This window comes from Battus philenor, unplaced genomic scaffold (assembly GCF_028537555.1).
Source record: "Battus philenor isolate CCGP_79_NKW_IND1 unplaced genomic scaffold, ilBatPhil1.0.hap1 SCAF_19, whole genome shotgun sequence".
Lineage (NCBI taxonomy): Eukaryota > Metazoa > Arthropoda > Insecta > Lepidoptera > Papilionidae > Battus > Battus philenor.
In genome coordinates this window covers 11,213,170-11,230,202 of record NW_027181681.1, presented here as the reverse complement: position 1 = coordinate 11,230,202, position 17,033 = coordinate 11,213,170, and the positions used below count along the sequence as shown (strand labels likewise).

The 17,033-nt window shown below is 32.5% G+C and overlaps 1 protein-coding gene across 1 annotated transcript; it reads right to left on the bottom strand.

Annotated features, from left to right (window-relative positions):
* Positions 1–2,788: 2,788 nt before the first annotated feature.
* Positions 2,789–14,053, bottom strand: LOC137921720 (putative leucine-rich repeat-containing protein DDB_G0290503). The gene is made up of 10 exons (XM_068764532.1): positions 13,872–14,053; positions 13,410–13,622; positions 12,278–12,461; positions 11,680–11,858; positions 9,203–9,313; positions 8,412–8,567; positions 6,571–6,748; positions 5,450–5,670; positions 4,312–4,477; positions 2,789–3,087 (listed from the first exon to the last, which is right to left on the bottom strand). The coding sequence occupies exons 1-10, from the start codon at positions 14,051–14,053 to the stop codon at positions 2,983–2,985; spliced, it is 1,695 nt and encodes a 564-aa protein (XP_068620633.1). The 3' UTR covers positions 2,789–2,982.
* Between the last annotated feature and the right edge of the window lie 2,980 nt (positions 14,054–17,033).

The following is a 17,033-nucleotide window of genomic DNA, read 5'->3' as shown; positions in this document are numbered from 1 at the left end:
GAATGACTATATTGACAGATATTTACAACTGCGGGAATATAATGAAGACTTTTCATAGTCAGTGTGTATATGTATAAAGTTCCTAAACTACGTCCCCATGACACACCTATTGATGAATTTCATAAGTTTTGCGTAAAGGGAAATTCCCGCATTTTGTATGACAGTTGATTATCCACCAGTGAAAATGAACCTTTACTTAAAAGTCCTGTTATTGGTCTATTTTTTGAGGCACATTGTTATAGATTTATATTCACATAGTGGACTCGACCCTACATAACAAAATGTTGTATTAAACTAAATAAAGACTAATAAAAATGTACAGGACATTTTTAGAATTTCGACGGACGATTTTAAGGTAGAAAGACGTTGGATATAGGCCACTATCAATTTGTGCTATTTTAAATCTTTGGGAGAATCTATGGGGAGGTATACGCCCAGCAGTAGGCGTCCCATATCTGAAATGATGATAAAATGTAAATCTCTTTCTATACCTAGATTAAGTGACGATTTGTTCAAGACTCAAATCAACGACTATCGGTGCTGACTGCAAACATTGTGATCAATTATTTAGTACATATTTATTGTTATATTTAGTAATCGATTATACTCTAGAAATACATTTTTTATACTATTTCGTTTTATTTTTTACCATCAGTATTCTTCCTTACCCTGTATTCTTTACAAAATTATCTTTAATATTCAGATGGATGTTCATCTAAGTGTTCCTGGCTAGTACATAATCAAAACTCTTCTTTATCCCATTTTATTATAATATCACATATAATAATATTGTTTAAAACATTAGCGTTCTGAAGTTACAATAACCTTGAATTACATACAAAAATTCAGAACTTTTTAAAACAATTTTTTTTTACATACAAAATCATTTTATATACAAATATTCATTCAAATCCGTAATAGAACGAATTTGTCAATTTTTAATTTCAATTGAATACAGCGTTTCTTCAGTGTTTTTTATAAGTGTACAGACACCACGGAACAGAAACCGCATATCTATATGAGAGGCTATGTCCACCAGTGGACATCCTATGGTTGAAATTATCAAAGATCTTACCATCTTTGGTAAAGTAGACATTTACATACACCTTTAAACAGTTATTTTAAAATTATAAGTAGTAAACTACCACTGACTCAACGCTGATCTGCCAAAAGCCAGTCAAAGAGTTCAAAGGGCTCAGAGAAAAAAAACAAACAAAAAGAAACTCAGAGTACCTTCATAGGTTCAAACTCAGGTAGAATCCCTCACGCATCTGTGATCCGAGTGTGGACCAGGTCATAGTGCACCTGATCACCGACTGTTCCATATTTAGCAGAGAGAATAGAGAACATTGCCTCACAGGTAAGGAAGGAGTGTCGCCAGACCATTTTAGGAGTTCTGCACAAAGGTAATAAGGCTAAGCAATAAAAATCAATAAATAATTTAAAAAAGGAGAATAATGACAATAATACTGGTGATAAAATAGCTGTGATATTTGAAAAAAAAAAAGCGAAATATAGATTGTAAGAAAATATGAATTAAGAATAAATAATATGTTAAACAAATAATAAACGTAAAATTGCAGAATTCTGGAGGGAAGGCGAAGGAAGTGGGGCTATGTATGGAAAGGAACGAAAGATACCGTAAAGAAGATTAGAGGCAAAATGAAAGACACTGAGAAAGACGAAATATCAGTATGGAAAATAATTAATGATATATCTTTAACTATATTTAAAACAAAAAAAAAGAAATCTTATTGAAGTTTATATATGCGTTCACTCATAAGGAATTTATGTTGGAACGGGACGTTTTAGATTGAATTTTCGGTGTTGCCAGTTTATGACGTAACTTAATTATCGGTGACGGCTCAGAATGAGTAACTTAGAAGTTGTCGCTTGAACCGCCGTTGAATTCAGATATATCAAAACGTTATACAACGTTATTTCGAAGATATACTAGACTGTCATCTAGTATATCTTCGAAATAACGTTGTATTGAGTGTTGTAAACAGTCTTTTCTCTCGTTCTCTTTTAAAACATACCTCAGGTAAATTTCCTCTTTTAATACTATAAATTAACTTACTCGATAATAAAATAAAAGACATTAAAATAAACCTCGTTTTATTTCTTAATATCATTCGGCTGAACTGTTTTGTAATAAAAAATCAAAAACCGTTTTTAAATTTCATTCACTCATTCATTTCAGTCATTAGACACCCAGACAGGATGACCGGTCTTGCGATGCCCGCATCGCCACTTCCCCCTTTGACTATGTCATCGGTCCCCCTAATGGAGGGGGCCACCTAATGGAGGGGGAGGGGTACCTTCGCCGCCTCTACGGGCTTGTATGAAATTTCATAATAAACATAAATATGACTGACTGGATATAAACTATGATTTTTACTTATATCTTAGTTAAATATTTATTTCTCATCTTTTCAAAAACATCAAAATTCTAAAAATAGTCATTTGATGAATTTGTATTACATAAGAGGTTTACATTTCTTAATCCTCAAGACTAACTGATATATGAGTAAACCATTATAAATGAGTAATTTTATTATGTAAATGTATGCTAGTCAATATAACAGGTGGCGCAAAAGTAATGTCATAATGTCGCTAAAATCTTACTAGGCTTAAAACTGACGACATGTGCGATATATTTTTTCAATTGTCAATAATCTCGCACTATCATATAAAGTTTTAACAACCGAGCTCTTTTTTTAATTCATAATATGCTGCCGATTCAAATTATAACATTACTTTTACACCACCTATTATTAATGTGCCCTAGTATAATACGAGTACATAGTGGTGTGTGTGTCTAATTTGACGATTTTTTTATATTTTTTTAGTTGTACATATGTAAAATTAAAAAATTATTTATGGTAAACTATAACAGATGGCGTTAGAATCGACAGTAACGTCAACTGCAATAAATAGTTATTTTAACAATAAAATAAACAATATATTCCATATATCCTATCATATATAACCGCTTGACTGTGATGACTTGACTGCTGACAGAAGTTTGGCCTGGTCCGTCAGGAACCACTGCCAAAGTTTCCTTAAGCCCTGCTTGTCGCCATTCTGAAAAACAAATCATAATTTAAATTTATTTTTCAACTATAATAAAACTCGATATATTTCATTTATAAAAGTTTGGCTACAGGTGAAAAAGATTTAAATGGGTAAATGTTTAGCTTGTATGTTGTCAATTAATGTATGATTTACCTGATCCATAAACAATAACTTTATAAATAATAAATAACATAATATTATAGTAGATACGTTTTCAATATTCAGATTACTATATATAAAAATTCATTATTATTTACTATCTCTCCTTGCATTACAATAGAATAAGAGTAATCTATACAGAATGATTGGAAATAGGTCTAAAAACTTTAATAGTTTCATAAATAATATAAGTAAGAAAAGGTATTTTTAAAATTCAAATTACTAAATATTAAAATTAATTATTTTTTACTATCTGTTCTACAGACTTTGTTCTGCCAGTATTTATTGGCTTATTGCATTATAATTAAAAAAATGTAACATATTTCAGAGTGATCATTTTATTGTAAAATAGGTGTAAAAGCTTTTTGCCGTCAAATGAAATATCTGCTATATAACAGGAGTGGCCAAACTGCAGCTCTTTGAATGATTATTTTTGGCTTTGATTGATTGTGAAATCATTTCAATAATTAAATTTATATTACTTATGTCAGCTCCTGGGAACTCGACACAAATTACTGGTGTAAATATTATTATTACTCCACCATAAAATTAGCAAAATTCAAATACCGATTGCAGAAATAAAATGCTGTGTGAAACTTTGAAATACAACCAATATGGGCTTTTTATTGAATTTATATTAAAGAGCTATAACTACTGGCTGTGGCCATTTTTAGAAGAGAGTTAGTCGACCTTTAAAAAAAATTAAATCCAGCCAAGTAATGTTGCCATATTAATATACATGTTTGAAAATTAATCGAACACAGATCATAATTAACACATTCCATTCCATGTGGGGCGTATACGACCTCCGCTGCACTTTACGTTCAGGCCACTTGCAGTTCTCATTGAAAAACAAAAGATTTAAAAAAATGAATTGTAGGGTCGAATATAGATAACTTCACGTCACGTACGCGCGTACGTAATGCATATTGAAATTTATAACCTTTTCCCGCTAATTACAGCTTTGCAGTAAATTAGGAAACGTAAGTCCAGTGGTGGACATCTTACACCTGAAATGTTTATTTACTTGTAAACTATATGTAACTTGTATGAAATTGTTGTAACATAACTTACTTTCACAGAAGCAAACTTGTCTCTCGCCTCTAGCACTTTCTTGTCGACTTTCTCTATCTCCCTCTTCAGCTGGTACGATAAAGAACCTGCAGTGGATACGTAGCAGTACGGTCGTTTGGTACAACCGTCCCAGATGTACTCTTTAAGTGGAATACTTGACTGCTTACTGAAAATAGTATATATTTACATTTAAACATACAACACCAAGTTTTCGTTTATATAAAGTTGATTCATCTTTTTTATGATAGAGCATTTATCTTATTCTTGGTTGTTTATCTTCATTGATGAAGGTCGAGCGCTTCCTGGAAAGCCTTGCTCGAGGATACAACAAATTGCTTTTACAAGTCTCTCCTACTCCTTCTTTTCAAGCGATAGACGCCCAGTGCAAGGCAAAAGCCTCTCCCAAATATCGTCACGATGACCGTTCATGCTCTACTCGCATCCAGCGATGTACCGCGACCAGCTCGTGGTCGCCACTCTACAACCTTACGGCCCAAACGGCCATCGTTTGCACGGACGATGTTCCCGCCTACTGTGACTTCAAACGAGCTATTCTTCGAGCTCTACATCTGTGATCTTGGTTATCCTACGGATCTCCTCATTTCTTCTTCGATCTCGCAGCGAACAATCCTCCGAGCATAATCACCCGTGATCCGCGTATAAAATTCATACAAAACCCACTAACCACACATTAAACAAAACTCAAATACAATTGAGCTGATCCAATTTTTCAACTGGACTTGACTTTTCAAATTCAAAGAAAAACTATAAGGTTCTAGATTTTTTAATACAGCTAGTTGATGAGTCACTAATTTTTATTATACTGTGACCATCACTCAAATATCCGATTCTGCGAACGAGCCAGTCGGGGCTGACGGTGCGACGTTAAAAACATGCAGGACAGATAATTAAGGCAATAAAGTTATAAGACTCTATGATCCCAAGCATTTAATGAATCTTTATGAACGGATCTCGAAGAAGGCGGTGGGTTTTTCATTTGACGCCTCATCGGCGACGTAAAGCGATAATTACGTAACCTGATGTTCAAGTAGTTGGCGGCGTAAACACTTAGTGTGTTTGCAGAGTTGTAGATTAGTGATCGCATACTTTTGGTATGACCGGAGAGGTAAAAGCTTACCATGTTGCTATAGCCATTTCTTTCTTCTCATATGCTTCTTCCACATCATCTTTCAGCTTCTTTATATCGTTCTTGAGCTGAGAGTGCAGCTTGAGAACCAACAATGGATCATTTGATGGTTCAGCACCAAGTAAAGTGTACAGGGTGGTTAGTAAAATGTTAGAGGATTGTAATTTCTTTTTGACCAGAGCTTGTTCTGTACAGATCGCGTTCATTGACTTCTGTAATACATTGATTAATAAATTTAATAACAATTTCTTATAATGGAAGGCTGGGGGGTGTATATACATACACGAGAACCGAAAGGGTCCATTGGAGATTCGACGGGGGTCTACGTTAGCGTGACTAAGAAATTGTGAACACACAATTCATAAACAGAGTCCAGATTTATCTGATTTCGAAAGTGAGGAACTAAAATTTCGTCTTGACTTTATCCATTATCTTATGATCAGATAATATTTTAAGAAGCTCAGCGACTATTACATGTAAAAACAAACAATCCAAATTCCGTAAAAAGTTTTAAGACTTGCAAAATGCAGCCGCCGTTCGTTTGTTCAGACATACAACCCTTTGTATGTATAGATGAATATGTGATTTTTGGGAATATAGGAAATAAGCCATTCAACTGGGTGTCCACCAGAACCAATTAAATTTTGAAAGTAGTCTATGAGAAGAAAGTCAGGGAACTTTTGATTTGAACGAATGAGACATTATATATATATATATATATATATATATATATATATATATATACATACATATATATATATACAAATTTATTGTATATATATAAATAATTTATCAGCGGGCTGGCAGGCGGTGCACTTTATTGCACGACTACTGCTACATAGCGGAAGTAGCTATATATTAGTCCTTTTCTTACTTAGGATGGACTTCCGCAAAGTAACGCCTAAATCTATTAGATATGTATATATGTAGGCAAATAAAAGTATATATTTCCATGTATATACTGACTCATCACCATATCTCTGGAACCATCTCTTCATTGAAATGACAACGAAATAAAAAAATCCTCCGAGAGAGAGGTTTGAGGGTATGGAGTGACCAAGGGAAATATGGATATATATTTTAACATTTATGTAGTAGATGAAATCACTTACAATTCGACTACGTACAGCTTCGTTTTCTTTCAACAGATACTGTCGCAGGTGTGTTGCAAAATGAAGTAAATCTCCCAAAGACCTAAGTTCGTTCCTCAACATATAATACAGAAGTTTATCAACTGCCAGAGCTTCGTATGTCGTTTTAAGTAGAAATGCAAGATCGTTGTTTATTTTTCTGAAATTAAAATTAAATAATTACAAAATAAATAAAGACAAGAAAAAATTAATTTATTCAAAATTGGAACTTTTAACAGAACTCCTATTGATTGTCAACTTATCTATTTATATTTTTAAACTATTTTATTTTTAACTCTACTTCGCAGTTGCGGAGAAGCAGGAATAAAGTACCCAACAACACATCTTTTAACCCCTCATGTGCCGCAACATGCTGCCTGTGTGTCAGGAACGAATTTTTTCTATATGATAAATGAAATATTATTATTTATTATCTTGTGGTCTGTACTACATCCATTTTAAACTGTATTTTTAGGTGATCCGATATAATTTAGCCTATTTTTTTTTACCTTATGTACGCACCCGGGGAGTTCTGACAGATATGTCCATAGACAGTTGACAGGTTAATAAAGTTTAACAATACAGATTTATACACACTTTATCAGATCTACCCTAAATGAAATCAAAAAAATCAGGCGACATCACTGCCAAGGAATGGTGTCATTTAAATATTGATTTATTGAATAATAAGCCTATTTCGTCAATTTACTTTTAACCTGAGTTTTGAATTTTGTAAAGGGAAGTGATAGTAAAAAGAGCCTATTCCGTTAATTAGAAATAAACCAGTGACTTTTTGCATCCGAAACTTTGGTACAGCCATTTTTTCTCGATGCCTTGTAAATACACTATGGACATTCATTATTTTTTTTAATTTATTGTAATTATTGTAAACATGTAAGATATTATTTTCGATATATATTGAGGCCTCTGTAAGAATATTGACTTATTTAAACTGCTTTTTCTAGTAGATAGTAGTCTATAAATATCTCGGATGTTTCTTTTGCAAAACAAACATATTTTCAATATACCCACCTCGACTCAAAAACATCAATCTATAGGGCATAATGCTTTGGAAATTAAAATATATATCCTAGCAGTATCAATAGCATAGTAGCGTTTTATCTTCCTAATTGCATATGCTGCAACACTAAGCCTGACAAGAAACCTCAATGTAAGACCTCCTTGAATTAAAGTTTAGAATCAATTGTGACACCAAGTATAACTAGTCGACATAGTATAAAACATCACCCCCTATATTAATAGGGGTGTTTGATTTAACATTCGGTAACCAGGATATATGAAACATTTATATATTTATTTCTTCTTAGTATTCTATTTATATAGGGTCATTTAAACAATAGCCCAATTTTATAGAAACTAGAATCAGATTACACTTTCCTATAATGACATTGTTTATCTTAAACCTGAGTTCCAAACGCACCCTGTGTCTAAAACAATCTTATTGTTTGTGCTTATAGTATCAGCCGAAACGCACTCGCTGCACTACATAAGCCTTCTCTAAAGATCACAACGATGACTGATCTTGAGTTTCAGTGATTTCTTGTGACCCTAACTATATCGTCAACTAACCCAATGGAGGGACTACTTACGGCTCCTCTATCTGCTCTTGGTCGCCACTCTCAAACCTTTCAGCCACAAGTAATGTACCCTGCCTACTGCCACTTTAGACGACCAATTCTGTACACGCTTAGCTTCAAATACCACTTAACGCATCTAGTTATAGCTCTGGTTCGGAACATTGGTTCAGAACAAAAAAATAGCACACTTGAAACATATTTAGACATTAAAAATAGTTTACTCACTCTCTGATATTCAAGGCAATACTTGCAGCAGTCCTCTTTGCGAGATTCGTGCGCGAGGCAACAAATTCCTTAACCGCATCTTTGATCTGTATATTCAGTATGTTCTCTTCCTGTTCTAAAATCTCCACAGAATTTTGTGCCTCTAATATGCTAGAGCTGAAATAAACAAATTTAGTTTTTCTTTACCAAAAATATAACTGGAGTAACATGGGCATGGTTTGTGTCCATTGAATTAATAAAAGCTTTCGCTTTATATAAATATCTCAATAGATAAATATAAAGAAACTTTTGCCAAGACTCATATTGATCTTTAGCAGTTTAGTTTCACAATTTTGTTTTAGTTGTAGAGAAGAAGCAGGTAGAAATAAAACAATATAGATTTATGTATATACACTTGTTAGATATAGCCTAAACAAAATTAAAATAAGTGACATTGTAGATAAGAATTTATATCATTTAAATATTAGTTTATAGTAATAATATACTTTTCTAGTTAATTTATTTTTAATATGTGTTCTCAATTTATTAAACGGTAGTTTAATAATGATTTGCGGAATTTTAATAAATTCATTTAGTTCAAATTCAATTTTTTTTATTAAATATGTATGATCATTGATACTACGATTGCAAGTCTCAGTCCTCTACTTATGAGCTGCCTTGGCTCAAAATTCTCTAATATACTATGGACTACTACAAAGTATTATAATACAAAGTACATATATTTAAATATATATATAATTGTTTACTAAGGCCCTCTGTAGATAGACATAGGTAGATATGCAAGTACTCACCGAGATTGGGTCGGGTAGAAGTCAATGTAATTTGAAACAAGATTTGATTGCGCCTGCTGGCCACTGAGCTCTGCCTTTGACGAGATATATGCGTGCACTGCGTCTGATAAACTGAAATTCAATTAAAATTTATTTAATGGAATCAGGCGTTACTTTGCGGAAGTCCATCCTAAGTACGAAAAAAACCAATATTTAGCTACTTCCGCACACACAGAGTCTTGTTTGGCACTAATCGGTTTAACATAACTCCTGAAGATGCCCCGTGGAGGGGTGAAACACCTGTTGAGTGATTTAACGTTGGTAGTTGTGTAATTCGCATTGTTTGCCGCATGTGCATTTATCAGCGGGCTGGCGAGCGGTGCACTTTGTTGCACAACTACCACTGCATGCGCGGAAGTGGCTAAATATTGGTCCTTTTCTTAATTAAAATTTAATTTATACAATAAGCACAGATTTAAAAATCCTTTTAAAGTGTGTTATGCGACTCCCAAAAGTTTGGATTGCCCAAATTCCACATGGTGGCTAAATTTATAGTTTTTTTATATATAAATTAAATGTTTATGTTCTTTTGTAGGCACAGTTATTTATTAAATGATTTGTATTATTATTCACTTTAAAAATATTACAGTGATCACTTATGTACATATAGAGATCGCGAATCAACCAATAGTACGTCAAATGTTAATACCTAGTGCTGTCTTGCTCGCATAGTACCTACCAAATGCAGACCTGGGTGGGTTCACACACCCACGCGTTGTATTACACAAAACGTATAGATATAGCGGCAAAATAAAGAATCAGGATGAAGCAAGAGAAGCCAGAAGTGAATCAAGAACCATATTGATTAGTAATATTGAATACATTCGACGGACTTTTACTTTATGACCCTTCTCCTACACACATAAAAACACAAGAAACCCTTTTGGTATATGCTAGAATCAAATTGGGTTGAAAATATATTTTGGAAAGGAAATTTTCAGAAATGTTCTTATTGGGAGAAAGGAAAAATTACTTGAAGAATTTTAAAACGACTCTACCTTTCCATACAAAATGCAGACGAAATTAAAACACATGTGTTCAAACATTTGCCTAACAATTATATTGTATACTCTTTTGCTGCATTATATAAAACGGAAAATATATTTCTGAAGCAATTTATTGTTTAATATTAGGAGATTAAACTAATAAAATGATCTCTCTGTAATTCATTTTATACAGAGTGATATGTACACCTGTAAAAGCTTGAAATGTGGTGAAAAAATAGCTCATCTTTCAACCAATACACGCCCATTGTTATGCATAGACCTCTTCCAAAGATATCTATGGGGGATATACCATAATTGCCATACATGGTAGGCGGGTTGGCAATTGCAGTATTATAGCACACAGAGGTTACTGCTGCCTACATTCTAGGGTTGTGAGCAGTGGCATTCTATATAATTAATAAACTAAGTGTGAATTATATATAAGACTATATCTCGAGAATCAAACTTGCAACCCATGATCACAAGTCTCAGTCCTTACCACTGAGCAACCACTGCTTGATATCACTATTGAATTATGCGTCATGTGCTGTCAAAAATCAATGTTTTTTTTTTGTTCAGAAATACAGTGGTACCTCGACATACGAGTGCCCCAACATACGAGTTTTTCGAGATACGAGCCAACGAGCAAATAAATTTTTGCTTTGAGTTACGAGCGAAATTCGAGATACGAGTTCGGTTCGGTAGTAACACGCAGTCGCGCCATCACGGTACAGTCACAACAGCATACTCAGGTTATGCAAGAAATTGGTTTTGAGGAGTCAGAGGAGGAGGTTATTTCTACAAGTGAGATAAAGGAGATCTTAGGAATGTGGGAGAGAGTTTCACAGTTCGTGGAAAAAAACAAAACCTCCTTGGACATGTTTTTTTCTAAACGGCCTTCAGGTGAAAGCGAGAAAAATGTAGCGAAAAAGGCAAAGACCAGTGAGGATATCTAATTTATTTCTTTACATTCTCTTTTTTGTTTTTGTGCAATAAATATTTGATATTTATGAATACGTTTTTATTATTCAAAACCACGTAACAAAAATAACTGGGGGACATTTTGGAGGTTGGAACGGATTAATGGTAGTTCAATTGTTTTGTATGGGGAAATTGCTTCGAGATACGAGTAATTCGAGATACGAGCAAGGTTGCGGAACGAATTAAACTCGTATGTCGAGGTACCACTGTATAAGATAAGTAATGATAACATAGGAATATAATTTTCAAAATCCAGATTACTGCATATTAATATTAACTATTGTTTACTATCTATAAATATTTTAAGTTCTTTGCTGACAAATGTACAACACAATTGACCTTTTAAAGCTTTTACAAGTGTAAATAATCACTTTGCATATTTTTTCTTTTGGAATAACACTGGCCGATAACTTTTTGACAGTACAAAGTCTGTAAGAGCTACTATTATCGTAATATACATACAAAGCTTACCTTGTTTCCAAAACCCTGGCTTCAGTTAACACTGTGTTTAATTCTTCATCATTAATTTTGTACATCTGTTTGTTAACAAATGCTTTCGACACAAACAGGTCAAAATGCGATTTGAAATGTGACTGTATTTGTCTATATGTCTCAAAAGGACCAAAGGCAAAGAACTTACTTGGATTTACCTGAAGAAAGTAAAATATATATGCTACAAATGTAGGTACAGTTTACATATATTAGAAGATTTTTCATAACCAATTTTCAAAGTTAGAAAATCCCCATCAGCCCTTGTTGATTGACATAATTTAACAATCAATCAGAGCCAAAAATAAATAGTTCAAAGAGCCACATGAGTATGAGTATGTGTTACAAATTGTTTAGTTATAAATGCATGAGTATGTTTAGCAACTATAAAAAATAATCTTCGGAATTCATTGTGAATGATTTTCAGATCATGGAGCATTTGACTCTAGTAGCATTGATTTGAAGGATGCCATTGTAGATAAGTTCAATTTGATTTTAATTTCTATCAAATTGGGCTCTTGGGGCAGTTTTCTCTTACTCAAGTCACTGTGAATAATACCATGACAATAAAAAAAATTACCTTATCAGCACTTGTACACATCTTCAAGTTGTCCCTTATAACATGACATACATCATCAACTACAGCATCGATCTCTTTCACCAGAACTACACACTGATCACCCAGAACTCTCTCCTCCTCTTCGTGTTGTTTTTGTGATGCACTCAATTTCATTAATTCAACATCAAGCGCTTCTTTTATTGATCTGAAAATTTATTTTATTTGATTATTAGAAGAACATTTTATGCAGATTTAATGATTGATCTTAAGATTTGTGTGAAGTAATGGTATAAGGTATATCTCTCATATAAAGATATTAGGGAGATATTAAATAATATAAAGACATGGGAGACCAGAAAATGTTGATGCTTTCTTTTAAATTCAATACGAAAATATATGCACCTATGTTATCAACAACCTTTTGCTATCTAGTATACAAATTTTCAACGACGGAGGGGTAAAAATCAATCAGTTTTTCTGTATGTAATATATGTTGACAGAAATGACATTACTTTCCAGTGCCTCTAATATAAGCTGTAGTATTGAAACTTGTTATGAATTAACATAAAGTAATTTTTGGAACAAGCTTCCTTAATTTCATATAGTTTATTGTACTTTCTAGGATAGATTAAAATAGTTCCATAACAATAATCAAAATAGTACTATGTGATCTTATCACACAAGGCAATCTCTTACAGACAACCATAGTATGAAAGAGGTTGAAGTATAAATAATGGGTAGTTAACATGTACAAAACATACATATTAGTAGGATCATTTAATTTTTGGTAAACAAGGAGAGGAATCTGATCAGTGAAGGTGAACACCAATGTATTGGAGTAATGTCTACTTAAACTTGTAACATGGCTCTTTAGCCAGAGCATTGTATCTGGTTCCTATCTCTTCAAGTTAAAAATTAATTGAAAAAATACATTCAATTTTCTTTTTTAGTTAGATTTAAAAGTTTGTAGTAAGTATAAGGATTTTGTGGAATATATTGAAGAAATAAAAAAAAAAACGTTTCCAGAATGGTTTGGAGTTGTAGTCATTGCAAGGACTGTCATAGGAATGGAACCATTTTTAATTATACTATGAATTATGTATATATAATATACATACATGTATATATGGAAATTATAGTGAAAGATACATACTTGTTTTGTTTTATTAAACCATTCATTATTTCTTCATGATTCTTCAACATGGCCAATCTTTCTTCATCCATACTTATGCTTAATTTCATATCGTCTAAGGAATCCTGATCACCTGGTAGACATATCCCTTCAAACTCTTGTTGATAATATGTTACACATTTTTCTAATTCTTCAGATGGTAACAAATTATTGATTTTTTTCAGTTCTAAGTATCTGTAATTTATTAGCCAACAATATAAATACATAAGATATCTTAACAATTAAAAATGTTATTTATAAGCAAGCAAGTAGCTTACACTAGAGAGGATACAAGATGAAAGTGACCTGATGATGAGCACATTCTCAAACATGCTATCGATGTATGACTGTTTTATCTCTTAAGAACCCGTGACTTTAACTTGCAAAAGGCTTTTGGGGAAAATTTCCATGATCCCTACTAGAATACGAGCTCACAACACTTACCTACATTCTTCACTAGCAGTTAAAGCATTGTTGTGATCCAAATTATTATATAGCCACTTCAAAATCTCTGCAATAGCAGGATCGTGGAACATCCATTCGAACGATTTATTGTAAGTTTCCACTCCCAAACTATGAAGAAATGGTACAAACTCATCGTCGCTGATATCATTAAGACGATTCATTATGAATTGTAACAATATTTAATTTTTATTTTCTTTAGCCGTTACAAATTAAAATTACAAAAATATACAAATATGACATTTTAAAATGTTGCCAGTAAAAAAATCATTTGCAAACAATATTTGAATACGATTTTATTTAAAATTATTTATTACATATTAAATATGAAAACTTATTTTTTCAATTAATATAAAATATTTTCACATGTTTGTATTTTCTCTTAGCTTTAAAAATTAAATTATAAAATAGTTCATGGGCCGAAACATTACAGCTTTTTTTTTAATTACTCTTTAAAAGCACGTAATAGTTACATTTGAGATTATAGGGAATCAACAATTGTAGAAAATGAAAAAGGTGCAGGCAGCAGCATTTTTCAGATGTATTTTGCCTCTTGTGTAGGATACACACTTAGTCACAGATTAAACAGAAATGATCCAGGAACAAAGACATAGGAAAAACATGAACAATTGTTGCTAACATGTATATTTAATAGTTTGTTATAATACGAAGTGACTTAAATTAGCCATTTTGTGGTATTAACTGCGTCCTTGTAAATAAACTACGTTTTTATTTATTAATATTTAAATCATTTATAAATTTTATAATTGTTGAATATTTATTTTTTGTTATACAGTCAGGGTGATTTTTTTAACTAATCATTGTTTAATAAATTGTTTTTTGTAATGTTTGTTTGTGAAGTAGTTAATTTTTCGTAGATTATTGTATTTTTTTTAAGTTGCGACTTACTTGTAGTGTGTAAAGTTTCTACAATAATGTATTTCCCGTTTCATTGATTATATACTTAATTATAAGACGAGATGTATATGCTAAATATCTCATTCCAGAACTAACAAAATTACCTAAGTGATTACAAATTTTGCAAGTGTTCCATGATTATGTCCACAACTGAAAATACTAAACTTGCAATCAAAACAATAATAAGAGTCCATGACAACTTAACGCGGAAAACAGGAAAAAAATTACCCAGCTTTCCAGTTGTCTGTTGGACATAGGTATTCCTCATAGATTTTTTTATTTCACCTGTTTTAGCGACCTCCCGTACTCGCCTGTTCTATGTACATAATCAAGGACCTTATTTATTATAATTTTTTCATTTTGTTTTTGTATTTCCGTGTTCCTCTTTTGTCCATCTTAAGGTCTTTTATTCATTCCTTTGTTATGCTTATTATATGTTGTGCTTAATATAGTATTTCATTCCATTTCATATCTTCCTACTTATCATTCATCGCATAAGTTATATTTTTTGTCTATTATTTTATTACCTTACTTTTTTCCATTTCACAATTTTCTTTTAAATTTTTCAGTTTGTTAACAGTATTTATATTTCAATTTTTCACAGTTTATTCTTTGCATTTATCTCTCTTATCTTAACTTACGTCTTGTTTCTTTTTATTATTGTTTTGTTTATCCACCTACTAGTACTTCAGAAAGATTCTCTCATAGATTGAAATAGGACCGACCAAGCGTCTTCCGACGATCTTAACAAAGTCGTCTGTCAACTTTATGACGTTCTACGCTGCAGTCGACAATCGGTCTCTACTGCAGAACCCTAAAATCCCAGCGGAAATCTATTTCCCACGCTATGTGGCCTGCCTACTGCTATTTCAACTTGAGAAACCGCTGTGTCGCTAACTCTTTTAATGTGGATCTCCTCATTTGTAATTCGAATAAAATGCTCGTTGTGTAAAACCTAGTTAATAATATAATTGAACTAAAAACTAATAGAATTGTAATCACCTTTGAAGTGAAATCTACATTCCTATTTTAAAATCGGTTTTCTTGTCATATTTATCAAATTTTTGTAATTTCATCGTGAGGATAGCCCATGGTCCATTTCCATGGTCAGTTGAGAAACTATACCCCCCAACGAAACTCGGTATGAGATAGCATATGTATGTGCAGCAAGTCATCATTGGAAACACATTCATCTTAAAGTATTGAGGAATATTGGACGAGAAAATGTTTCAAAGTTTCCTGAACGCAGCTTAACAGGGCGAATCTCTTGTTTTCGGACGAACACGCTATTCATCTTGTCATTTTAAACTGTATAAAGAATATGACGTACACAATTCGTATAAATGTTTGCAACAATAAGATTACACGCGCAGTTTCTACCGGGTCCGTCGTAAATCGTTCAGTAAGTGACGCGAAGAATGGAGGAAGAGTCGCCAATTGGACTATTAGCCAATTCGTTGGTCCCCTCTGTTTTGGCATATCCTCGCACTTGAACGGCGCTGAGTTCAAGGTCGACAGCTTGAAATGATTCCACGAACGTTCCCCGTAACTTCCAGAAGTTACTATAAAAACTCAAAGCATTAGCCATAGTTATAGATTGATTTACATTAGCTGAAGGATATACAGAGTAAAGGGTTGCAAGTATAAAAACATCTACAATTATTTTCAATCACCCTGTATTAAGTAATCGCTCTGAAATACTTTAAATTAGTTAGTTTTTTTCTGTTGTAATGCGAAAGGCCAATAACTTGGCATCTCAAACTAGAGTGACAGATAATATTTACGTTGTAGTAATTAGAATTTTGAAACGTTTTTTACAATGGTATCATTACGTCTATTTATAATTTCTGGATCTATTTATTTTTACATTTATAACTAATATCACCTCGTATATAATTTAAATACATATAGTTTACGCTATTTATTATTTCCGATCGATGATTTTTATCGCTTTTTTAATTTGAATCACTATGATGTTGTTTTTCGCGATTTCCGAACGCAGACAGGCGAGATATATATAAACACACACACACACATATATATACACACACATGTATATATATATACATGACTATTACTAAATTTATATTACATTTGTTATATCATATTTGAAGTCGCTGCCTAAGCTCTACAGACCGTTAAATATAGGTTTAAAACAATGTGCCGGGCTAGTTAAAATATTCTGCCCTGGACCTTTTCCTGAAGAGGTCTGTCAACTTAAACGGT